This window comes from Melospiza georgiana, chromosome 7 (assembly GCF_028018845.1).
Source record: "Melospiza georgiana isolate bMelGeo1 chromosome 7, bMelGeo1.pri, whole genome shotgun sequence".
NCBI lineage: Eukaryota > Metazoa > Chordata > Aves > Passeriformes > Passerellidae > Melospiza > Melospiza georgiana.
Genome location: NC_080436.1, coordinates 24,939,499 through 24,950,209, shown reverse-complemented (window position 1 = coordinate 24,950,209; position 10,711 = coordinate 24,939,499). Strand labels below are relative to the sequence as shown.

Here is a 10,711-nt window from a genome sequence, read left to right as displayed (position 1 = left end):
CCGGTTCGGCACGGCCCGGCCGGTCCCGCCGCCGCTCCGCCGCTCTTCCGCGTTGCCGCCGAGGCGCGCCCTTCCGCCGCACCAGCGAGGCGGCCGCCGCTCACATCCGGTTGCCATGGAGCCCGCCCCAGCGTCCCCCTCCCGCTCGGCGGGGCCCTCGCCCCCCGGCCCCCGCCCCGCCGCCGCCCCGCGCCGCCGCCCCGCAGCCCTCCCGGTAAGCGGCGGAGGCCCGGCAGCGGCGGCGCTCGGCGCGGAGCGGGCCGGGCCGGCGGGAGGCCGGGGAGCAGCGCCGCCCGCCGCCAGCGCGGCGCGGCACGGCACGTGTCGGGCGGAGCGCGGCGGCGGCGGGGCCGGGGCGCGGCGCGGCGGCGGCGGCGGGCGGCTCTCCTGCTCCGGCGGTGCGAGGTACGGGCCGGAGGGAGGGGGTCGGGGGGTGGGTTGTACCTGCGCTGCTGCCCCGGCTGCAGCAGCTCCGCCTGGCTGCCCTGCCCCGGCCCGTCTGCGGAGCGCTCCGGTGCTGCACGGTGCGTGGCGCGGTGCGGGTGGCTGCCGGTGCGGGGCATGGTGCATGGCACGGCACGGTGCGGGGCGGTGCATGGCACGGGGCACGGCACGGCACGGCATGGCACGCAGCGCGGTGCTCGGGGCTGGATGCGGCGCGGCGTGGAGCAGTCCCGCGCTCCGCACCGTACGGGCTTGCACGGCACGGCACGGCACGGAGGTGGTGCAGTGACCCCGGTGGCTGTCTGTCTGTGTCCCTTTCCTTCCCCGACTGTACGTGTGTCTGTCAGAGCCGTCCGTACGTCCAGTGGAGGGGTGGCTTATTGTTACTGTCTGGTGTTGGCACTTCGTTCTGGAGTGAATTTTGTTCCGTGTGTTCGTTTATGTGTCTGTGGACCGTGCAGGCTCCGTCCCGTCTGGTACCCTGTGAAGGGCCTGTTGAGAGGGAGAGTCACGCAACAGACAGTGCTTTAGGAGTGAATGGCTGTGATGGTTCCAGGGTAGTTCAGTGGAGTAGAGGATTCATTGAAATATTTAAGCCTTCTAAAGTGTTTGTGTAATAATACAGATTTCAACATAGCCATGTGGGAGAGAGATCTACAGGTTAAAACCTTTGTGCCACAAAACTTTGTGTGTTTACTGTCTTATGTGTTGCCTTTTCATTCTGGTATGTGTGTCCTGTTCCTCGGCCATGACAGAGGAGAGGTAGGGGCAGCGCAGCCCACTCCTGTTTTGTTTGGCTTTGAGGCTGTGAGTGTCACAGTAGCATCCAAATGCTTTGATGTATGCAGCAGCACCCCTCCTGCTCCTTTTCTCTGTGGACACGCACATCAGTATTTCTTCCCAGGAAAATCTTCCAAGGCCTCTAATCCTTCTCCTTTGTGAGCTCTTCCAGTCTGTGCCTATCAGCCAGAGTCCCTTCTCCTCCCCTATCCTCAAACCAGCTTTGCCCCTGTGGCTTTATCCCTATCTTAACATCCACTCCTAGTCTAGACACTCCACAGCTAAATTATTTTCAGCCAATGGCCAAGGGATTAAGGAAGAGCTGAGGGGATGGATGTGGGACCTGATGGCTGTCTCCATGCAGGCGCTTGCCCACGGAGCTGGGGCAGCCTGCCTGCAGCGTTACTGACTCATCTTTGTTACAAAGGGACAGCGTGAACTGCTCGCCTTGGCCCTCAAAGATGTGCCAAATTTTGTTTTTCTCAGCAAAACAGGGAAGCACTGGCACTGTGAAGCAGCCTTTGGGGATGAGGGAGAGCCCCACTGGAGTCCCTGTGATCAACATGTGGGAGATGCTGTAGCTGCCAGCATCGCAGGGATGTGCCTGCTCTCTTTCCTTCAGAATCCCTTAAGCCTAGGTGGTTGGTACAATGGTCAGTACAAGGTATGGTGGTTTTTGTGAGCCAGTTCTGTTTACTGATGTGCTCCTGGAGAGAGCAGGGATGTGTGAGTGCACACAGGTTGGCAGGCTGTGGATTTTTCTGGCCTCCCTTTGAATCTGGCCTGCTGGCATGACGCTTCTATTACTGAAAATTACTTCTAGCGGGAATGCTGAATCACGTACTCCCCATAACCAGGAGATACAGTAGGATGAAGGTATCAGTCATTTGCTTTTCTTTAGTGGTGTTTGGTTTTTTATTTTCCCATTTTATCTTGTGCTCTTCTTATGGCAACCCAGGCAGTGATGCCAGCAGGCTGGGCACTTCAGCATGGTGCTTATTAGCAGAATTCTCCCTGATACTCCTTTTAAGTTTCTATTTTCAATTTTAACCTATTCTTAAGTCTCTTTATGAAGGGCTGCCTGACAAAAAAATAATCTTCAGTTGTGTTTTACATCCTTGAGATCTTTCCAGACTGCTGGTTTGTTCCATCCCCATCTTAGTCATCCCATATTGTGCTAGATAAAATTAGCTCCTAACCTTTCCTTATAAATCAATCCCTCTGGCCCACTGGCAAAATTTTGCTCTTCTCTGAACTCCATCTGTTGAGGGTGGTAGAAACGCCAGGCAGGATCCTGAAGGTTTCCATCCCACCTTCCTCCAGAGGTGTCACAAAGTGAGGGGCAAGTGGCCTCTAGTGGCCGTGGACAGCCGTGAATGTGCTGAATGTGAGCAGCAGTGTTTCAGGCTGTGGGCTCTCCATTCTTCAGGACCAGGAGAGCTGGTAGGGTTAGAATCAGAGAACACACCTCTCATCCTCACCTCCTCTCTCGTCCCCAAAGCGTCAGAGCCTTCCAGCCCCAAGTCCTGTCAGATTGAGGTGCCCACACACTGCATCGTGCTTTCATTGATGGAAACCCCGTGGGTATCTCCCAGTCCCTCTGAAATTTCAAAGCAAGTCCCCAGGGCTCTCTTACTGCTACTACAACTGTCTGGCTTTTAGCTGTTCAGCCTCATTAGAGTGATGGCTTCAGCATAATTCTGAATGTGCTGCTATGATGGGTAAAGAAAGACTAGGTGCTGGATTTTCCCTCCCTTTTAACTCCACTTAGGCAGTCGGGCTGTAGTTTTAAACGCAGTATAACATCTTAGAAATCTGGTGTCAGCAAAATATGTTGCACCCAGTAGTTCTCCAGGATGTGAGTTTCCTCCCTCCCAGAGCACAAAATGCCCCTGAAGCCTCTGCCTTGCTTCAGACGTACCTAAGGTTGCCCTGAAACAAAGCACATTGCTTCACAGCCCTGCTGATAGTTTTAGTTTACTTCAAAGGCCCCACAAGGCATGTTAGTGGCACAGAGGTGAAGCTGAGCATTAGCATTTCTTTTGTTAAATTACTCTTACCGTTTTGCTAAGTATTAAGGATTCTGCCTCTACAGGACCCGCTGTCCAAAGCTCCATTATCTTTTTACTCCCTAAGTTATAGTCCTTGCAACATGTTTTTTTCAGTCATTCTGTAGCTGTGACTGTTCTGTTCCTTAAAAATGTCTAATCCTTTCTTTAACCATGGTGATGCCATGGCCCTGCAAAGTGAGGCTCCCCTGCCAGCTCTTCCCACTGGAATAAAACGTTCCCTGCCTTCAGTTCCAAAAGTACTGCTGTTTGTTTTCATGGAATTATACCCTTTTCTTGAATTAAATAAAAAAAAAAAAAAGCTAAAAAAAAGGACGGATATTAACCTTTTCTCTATCATGTCTCCTACTAAAAGGATGGCCTGGTTGCTGCATTTGCTGTTTAGATGTCTGTCTTGGCAGCCTATTTCTCGTGAGCTGTTGATGTCTTACTGAGGATGAAATTAGTGATGAGTCCAATGAAGTGTGTTTCAGGGGGTTCTTCCATTATGTTTTGCCTCATTCCTGATAATTAGGAAGGTAGAGCAAAGGACCATCGTTCATCAGTGGTCAGATTAGCTCCTCAAAATCTTGCCTTACAGATGGCCCTGGGATTTTTGATTTGAATAAGCTCTTCATGTCGGCAGAGTAAGCAGACTGTAGATGTTCTGGAGATCTTCAAAGATAGAAGGAATGATGAAGTGACCTTACTGGTTTCCTCCTTAGACAATCTTTAGTGTTTTGGTCACCTGTCTTGAACAGTGTCCCATGCTAGGTACTTCAGATGAGATAGTAAGAAGCCCCTCAGCAGATAGCCAGGACATGGACTGTAGTACTTACTCCAAAGCTTTCATAGCTGGAGAATAGCTTGTTCTGAAAGATGGGTTTAATTTCTCTTAATTTTATTTGCCATAAATACAAGTTGTTACCAGAGAGATGGCCAAGCTATCCTCTGACATTGCAGTGTTTTGCTTCTTGATGACATCACTGAAAAAAACCCATTTTGTCAATTTTGAATTCATTTGTATTCTACCCTTGTAGTTTTAACGAATGTCCCTTTTCTTGTGCTGTGAGCTGAGGACACTTTGCTTCTCCCTGTGCCCAAATCACTGTGTATATGCTTACATCTTCTCTGTTTCAGATGAGTTTTTTGAGATCTTCCCAGTGCCAGCCTCTGTATCATCTCCAGTTCTTCCTGGAGTGCAGCCCATGCTGTTTAGGCTGTGCTGCTGCTGCTGTAGATGGTTTGACCTGAGGTGTTTCTGTGTTAGTCTGTATTGCTGTCCTTGTCAAGCATAGCACCTCTTTGCCTTCCTCACCTGCAGTTGTGTATTGAGCAGATTGTTTATTTGTGCTGTCCTCAGGGACTTGTGTGTCCTTTAGCCCTGCCAGAGCACAGATCTGCAGCCTTGGTCTCCTTGTAACATGTATTGTTTTGTGTGTGGCGTTTGAATGATGAACTGTTTGTCCTTGTCCTATCTCTGTGGTCTGCACAGCTCTCTCTGTGGTTCCTTCTGGCCTTTTTTGGGATCTGTCCAGTTAAAGCTAGGTGCCACAGGACCACTCTGCTGCCTGCTCCTGGCATGTACCCCCAGCACCTGATCTCTCCCACTTTTTCTTTCCCTGGTGGTCACGCCCCAGCTTTGCACTGGTGTGCTGCTGTAGAGGTGGCTGAGCAGGAAGCGTTCCCTTCCCTTGCGCAGCCCATGCAGGAGCTATATGTAGCTGATGTCTCCATTGGCCCCTGTGACCTTTCAGAGAAGGACAGGATCCCATTTATCCGTGATCAGCTGGAGCTGGTGGCCAAAGCAGCATGGGCTGGGCCACTTGTCCCTGCACACTGCCGGGGACAGGCCTGTCCTAGTGATGCCAGGGAGGTTCTCCAGGGGCTGCTGAGGTGACCTCTGGATCAGGAGCCAGGGGCTTGAGGGCAGTGGCCAGCAGTCTCCCACGACATTCCCTTGTCCTGCCCTCTCTCCACAGGTTATGCCACTCTCCAGGTTTGCTGGGTGCCTGCCGGTGAAAGAGAAGGGTTGATATTTTGCCCAGGCCCTTAGGTCCTGAACCAAAATGGCAGCTGGAGAGTCCCCTCCCGTAGGAGATGTCTTCATCAACTTGCAGCAGGTGAGCTGGGAATCCAGCAGCAGCAGCAGCAGCAGCAGTGGGGCTGTCTCTTCCCCGGGGGCCGTGCTCCTGCTGGCTGAGAGCAGGGCCAGTGTCCTGGGTGTCCTGGTAGCGTGCTGCAGCAGGGCAGGAGACACAGCTGTGCTTACCGCGACAGGCTGCACCGAGCTGCCCATGAGCCTCGATCCTCAGCACACAGACAGCAAACTGCAGCCCAGGAAAGGCCAGAGATTGCTCTCTGAGGTCCCTGTGCCTCCACATGCCATTGGGTAGGCTACACAAGTGACAGAGGGGCTGAGCAGCTTGAAAACAGACTGTCCCTCTTTAGGCTGGGCTTGGGACACCTGAGCTAAGGTGAGAGAAGAAGCAGTCTCACCCACAGACACAAAGCTGCTCCTAGGCCACAGCTAAGAACAGTGATGCGAGGAGAGGGATCTCTCAGCTAAAGCTGCATTGCTCCCTCTTTCTGCCTAGCAGATTTGTCACAGTTGGGCCTCCTCCTGTTTCCATGGAAACACGGGAGTCCACAACAGCTCCACGCTGGCATTTCGGCTATATTGATGGAAAATTTTACCAGCTGCAGCTGCTCAGGAGAAAGGAAGAAAGAAAGAAAGAAAGGCCAGCGGGCACCTGGTGATGCTCATGTCAGGGCACTTCCACCAGCAAAAGGCAGAGAAGTTCCCATTGTCTGAAACTAGAGGAAAATGGGCAGAAAAGCCTGAAGAAGGCATCCAAGAGGAATGGGGAGTCTCTAGATTGTGGAGGGGAGGTGGGAAGGCACAGGGTAGTCACTGACCCAAGGGCAACTTACCAGAGCAGGGATGCTGTCTCCCAAGGGGAAATACAGAGGAGGTCTAAGAATGAGAGAGATGCAGACTGGGCAAAGGGAAGACCAGAGAGCAGCAGTTAAATGTGAGGAGAGAGCAATCCCAGCCAAACAAAAGCTATGCATTTCCTGTAATGGGAAAACTGGCGCTGGCATATTCCCTTGATACCTGCCACTCAAGAGAGGTGTGGAGGACCACTAAGGTATCCCTGCAGAGTGTGCCTTGGAGCTTGATGGTCCGTTCTGGCACTTGATTTTGAGCAGAGCTGTGCCTCTATGTGAGACATTGTGCCCCAGGCCTGTTGTATGGAGCCTGGTGCTGTTGGAAGGGCAGGAGGATCCAGAGGGCTTTAGGGGTCTGCCGTGTTTGATTCTTACCTGGCGGTTTCTGTGCAGGGCAGAGATGACGCAGAGAAAGCCTCTCCTGGTGCCGAGGACGATGAGGACTTGGATAAGACTTTGTCAATCGAGAGATTTGGGGACCTGATAAGCAAGTCAGCATCGAGCAATCTGGAGAAGCAAAGTCGCAGCTACAGTGAGAGAGATTTTGAATGTATGTAGGTTTCGAAACGTTGTACCCCCTTCTACCCTCACCACCAGCCCTCTCTCAGTCCCATGTGCTCTGCAGCCTTGTGCCAGGACTGCAGATTGTATTAGCCTGCTATTCACTTCCTTCCTCCAGAGCATTCCCAAGGTGCTGTGTACACACAGTTTAGCACCAGTGCCCATGGCCTGTTTCCAGTCTGTTCCTGTTTTCTCTGTCTCCATAGGCATAGCTGCTGCACACCCCACCCAGCAGCCGTAGCTCAGCCCAGGGTGTTTGTTCACCTTCTAGACCAGTCTCTGAGACCTCTGCAGCTACTTCTCCAAGTTGAATTTTCCAGTTTTGAAACAATTTTTCTTCCATGTGGCTGCAAAGAAACAACCAAACATGACCAGAAGACAGGCTGTCCTCCCCAGTCTGAAAGCAGATGGCTCCAGTCAGACATGCCTGTGTATTTCTAAATAGCACTCGAGAATCCACTGGGCTTATCTGATCAAAGAAAGGAACTGCAAAATAAAAATGGAGTGTGAATTTAAAGTGCTGTAGTTATCTAGTTATCTCACCTGAATTCATCTGAGCAGCATATCTATTCCTCTGTCTGCTCTTTCATGATGAAGGCAGCTGGCCTGCCCAAAGTCACTTTGTGTGTTAGATGAGAATGTACTGACAAGAGTGACCATAAGCTGTTGCCTGGTGTAGGTGGGTGATGTTACTTTGTAGTAACAGCAGTGAAGGGCAGGAAGAGGCCCCCATCCAGCAGCCTGTTTGTGTGGCAGACACGTAGCAGTGGTTGGGAGATTTTCCCAGTCTGTGGCTCTGCACAGTCACATATTGCTTCTTTTCCAGTTTGGCTTTGATGAGCTACAACCTTGGGAACATTATGTCCCAAGTACATCACCAGGCTGTTTTCTGCTTGGCCACTCATTTCCAATGGCTGTTATAAAAGCTTGCTGGTAAAAGTCTATTACTGTAGTGCACCTCAGCTGCTGTTTTTTTGCCTGTGTCATTTCTCTACAGAGGCTCCATTTAAATAACACTTCCCATCTGGGCTCACAGTCACTCGTGCACATGGCTGCAAGGTGCTGATAGCTTTGCTGTGGGTTGAATTCCTGTCCTGTAGGACCTACCTGCTCAGAAGCTCTGCCTGAGTGCACAGGTGTGCAGGTTGGCTTGGAGGACATGGATGATCTGCTTGAGCATGCATGGCAGAAGCTTTTTGAAAATTTTAACTAGAGATTTGTACTGTTTGGGGTTGGGCTTTTTCCCCTTATTAATAGGAGAATAATTTTTCTTTTGTCAGAATCAAGCTTGTTTTCCTCCGAACTCCTGATGTATTTCTGTTGTGTAGGGCTACATCAACCTTGGTTATCAAAAGTTTTATGCAGTTTGTATTCATAAAGCTGGAAGATCTGGTTAGGTCATTAGACTTTTAAAGATAACCTACCAGCCCATAGAGGTGAATGTTCTCTAGGCTTAGAAATGTTTCCTGCCTCAGTCGAAGCCAGGAATTCCTAATATGTAGGCTCTTCCTTCTGGGCTCCTTATCTAAATTATTTTTTCATATCTCTTGTATCAAGTTCACCAAGAGATGTAATCAAACATCTGGGACACTAGTTTGGCAGTAACTTTCCATACAGGCAGGCAGTGCAAGGAAGGGAGCAGGGAGGGAGGGCAGGGACTGGGTGCACAGGAGGACAAGGAGGAAGAAAAGGGAGGTGTGAATCCTTTCGTGTTTGGGAGAGGTGTGTTTTTCCCACCTGCAGACCACCTCTGTGGAGATGTGATCAGTTGACCTGAGGAAGGCTGAGTGCAGGGGTGAAGAGGAGAGCAGTGCTCCCCTCTTCTGTGCCAGGTCACACACCATCACTACCCTTCCCTGCAGCCCAAGGCTTCAGTCTCCTTCTGATCCAAAACATAAATGTTTCTGTCTTGGACTGAAGTGAACAAGCCAGAAGGGAAAGATGGGCTGTGTCCTCATCAGCAGCTTTGTGCTGTTGAAGGAGTAACATGTGTATAGCTGGGGTCTTCCTTGCTTCTTATATTAGAAATTCGTGCCTGACCTACCTGTGGCATGCTATGGAAGTACAGCAGCAGGACAGGAGGGTTTATCTTCCACATCTTGTGAATGAAATAGGGTACACCCAGTTAAGTCAAAGAAAAAAACACTTTTGAGAGAAAAGTGTTTCTAAAGAACTCAAACTCTTTCCAATGTGCAGACGTCTGACCATTCTAAATCTCCTCAAATCTTGCCACAAGCTGCTTCTTCTGAAACAGGGGGATGTGTGAAATATCCCTGCTGTTCCCAAGGGGGGAAACAAGGAAGAAAAGACTTGAGAAACCAAAGGAAAGGAAACATGACAGCAGAACAATGAACCTGCCTGGCTCTCCCAGGGAGAAGGTTACAGCCTACATTGAAAATGTCCTTTGAAGGTAGTTTTCACTATAAACAGATTTTGCTGCCATGTCACAGGAAAGCTGGGAAGGAACCAAACCTAAACCGTCTGGAAACAATTGCTCAGGAAGAGCTGCCGAGCAACACCCCCTTGCCAAGTGGCTGGTGCCCCCTGATTTCAGCCTCTCTGGGTGCAGCCCCAGGACCTGTGTGTCCTGTAGACTGTCCGTGGGAGGCTTTGTGCCTGCAGCGAGCCCTGGCAGCAATGGCTTCTCTTTCTCTCACAGTGGGGTGCTGAACTTACCCTCTTCCTTGCCTGGTGTGTTGCCTTTGTTTTGGAATGAAGGCTCAGAAATGTCCTTAATTTCTTCTCATTCTGTAATTCCCATGACACCCAGGTCAAACCTGTATGAATTTCTCTTTGTAGATTAGTTTAAAGAAAAGTCCTTCTGCCCTGTTTCTTTACCCTGGTTTTTAAAAGACAGCCTCCTAACTGAACCTGAATTTCAGAGGCTGGTACAACACATACTCTCAAAGTACCTGGGATTTGGACTTAGGTTACTTCTGCACTGTTGTTCCTGTGGCTGTGTAGGAGGAGTTTTTTGTCAAAGCCTGGGGGATAAATAAGCTACATCTATTCAACTCAAAGAAACATTATGCAGAAAAGAAATCATTACCATTTAGGATGGAAAAGACCTTTAAGATCACCAAGTTCAACTGTAAACCTAACACCAAGTCCACCACTAAGCCATGGCCTAACCAATAACTAATGTCCCTAAAAAGTTTGTAAAGGGCCCAAATTATGCTTGTTTGAGGATGCAAGAAACATTTCCCCATGTTTAGGAAGAGGATGTTGCCCGTGGCAGGTCACTGCAGCTCTGCACAGCCTTGCAGATGGCTTTTGGCAGCACAGGGAGAGTGCTGCCTTCCCCCAGGCAGTGGAGCTGTGTTGGGGTGGTTTGGGATTGCACAGGGGCTCTATCCCCACCTATCCCAGGCTGGACACAGCCTGCCACATCAGTGAAAGAGCTTTGCTATGTCCCTGTGGGCTGGTGGCTCTCCTTGCCCTTCCTGGCCCTTGATCTTCAGACCATGCTGTTTCCTGGAGGGGCGCCTGGCAGGTTCCTCCCAGCCTCTTCCTGCCCCTGACTCTCTTTTTCTCTCTCAGTCCACCGCCAAACCTCGCACCACATCCATCATCCCCTTTCCACTCACCTCCCTTCTGCCCTCAAGTTTCAAAAGAGGCCACCCCGTGCCAGCAGGAGGAAAAAAAGGAGGAGGAAAAAGAAGAAAACCTCAATACCTCCCTCGGAGGTGACCCCCACCATCCAGGAAGAGGACGAGGAGGGAGGAGAAGAGGAGGAAGAAGAGGAAGAAGAGGAAGAAGGAGAGTCTGAGGCAGAGGAGGTCCAGGAGAAAGAAATCTCTGTAAAATCTGAGGCCGAAGCTCGTGGGAAGGACACATCCCCTAAGCTGGAGTCCCCAAGCAAACCAAAGGCAAGGCCAGGATGTGCCTATCTGGATGGGGCTTGGAGTCTGGAGGGAGGTGGTAGG

At 50.8% G+C, this 10,711-nt stretch overlaps 1 protein-coding gene across 3 annotated transcripts in view; it reads left to right on the top strand.

The window, feature by feature from the left end:
• Nucleotides 1-342: 342 nt before the first annotated feature.
• The window catches only part of SLC4A3 (solute carrier family 4 member 3), a 32,051-nt gene continuing 21,682 nt past the window's right edge, over nucleotides 343-10,711 (top strand). Inside the window, exons 1-4 of one of the 3 annotated variants that reach the window (XM_058027446.1) lie at nucleotides 343-405; nucleotides 5,255-5,395; nucleotides 6,618-6,774; nucleotides 10,326-10,654. In XM_058027446.1, the coding sequence (XP_057883429.1) occupies nucleotides 5,342-5,395; nucleotides 6,618-6,774; nucleotides 10,326-10,654 (540 nt within the window). In that variant the 5' untranslated portion in view covers nucleotides 343-405; nucleotides 5,255-5,341. Of the gene's footprint in view, nucleotides 406-461; nucleotides 525-5,254; nucleotides 5,396-6,617; nucleotides 6,775-10,325; nucleotides 10,655-10,711 lie in introns of those variants that run through there. The other 2 variants (XM_058027447.1, XM_058027448.1) reach the window with 2 other exon arrangements.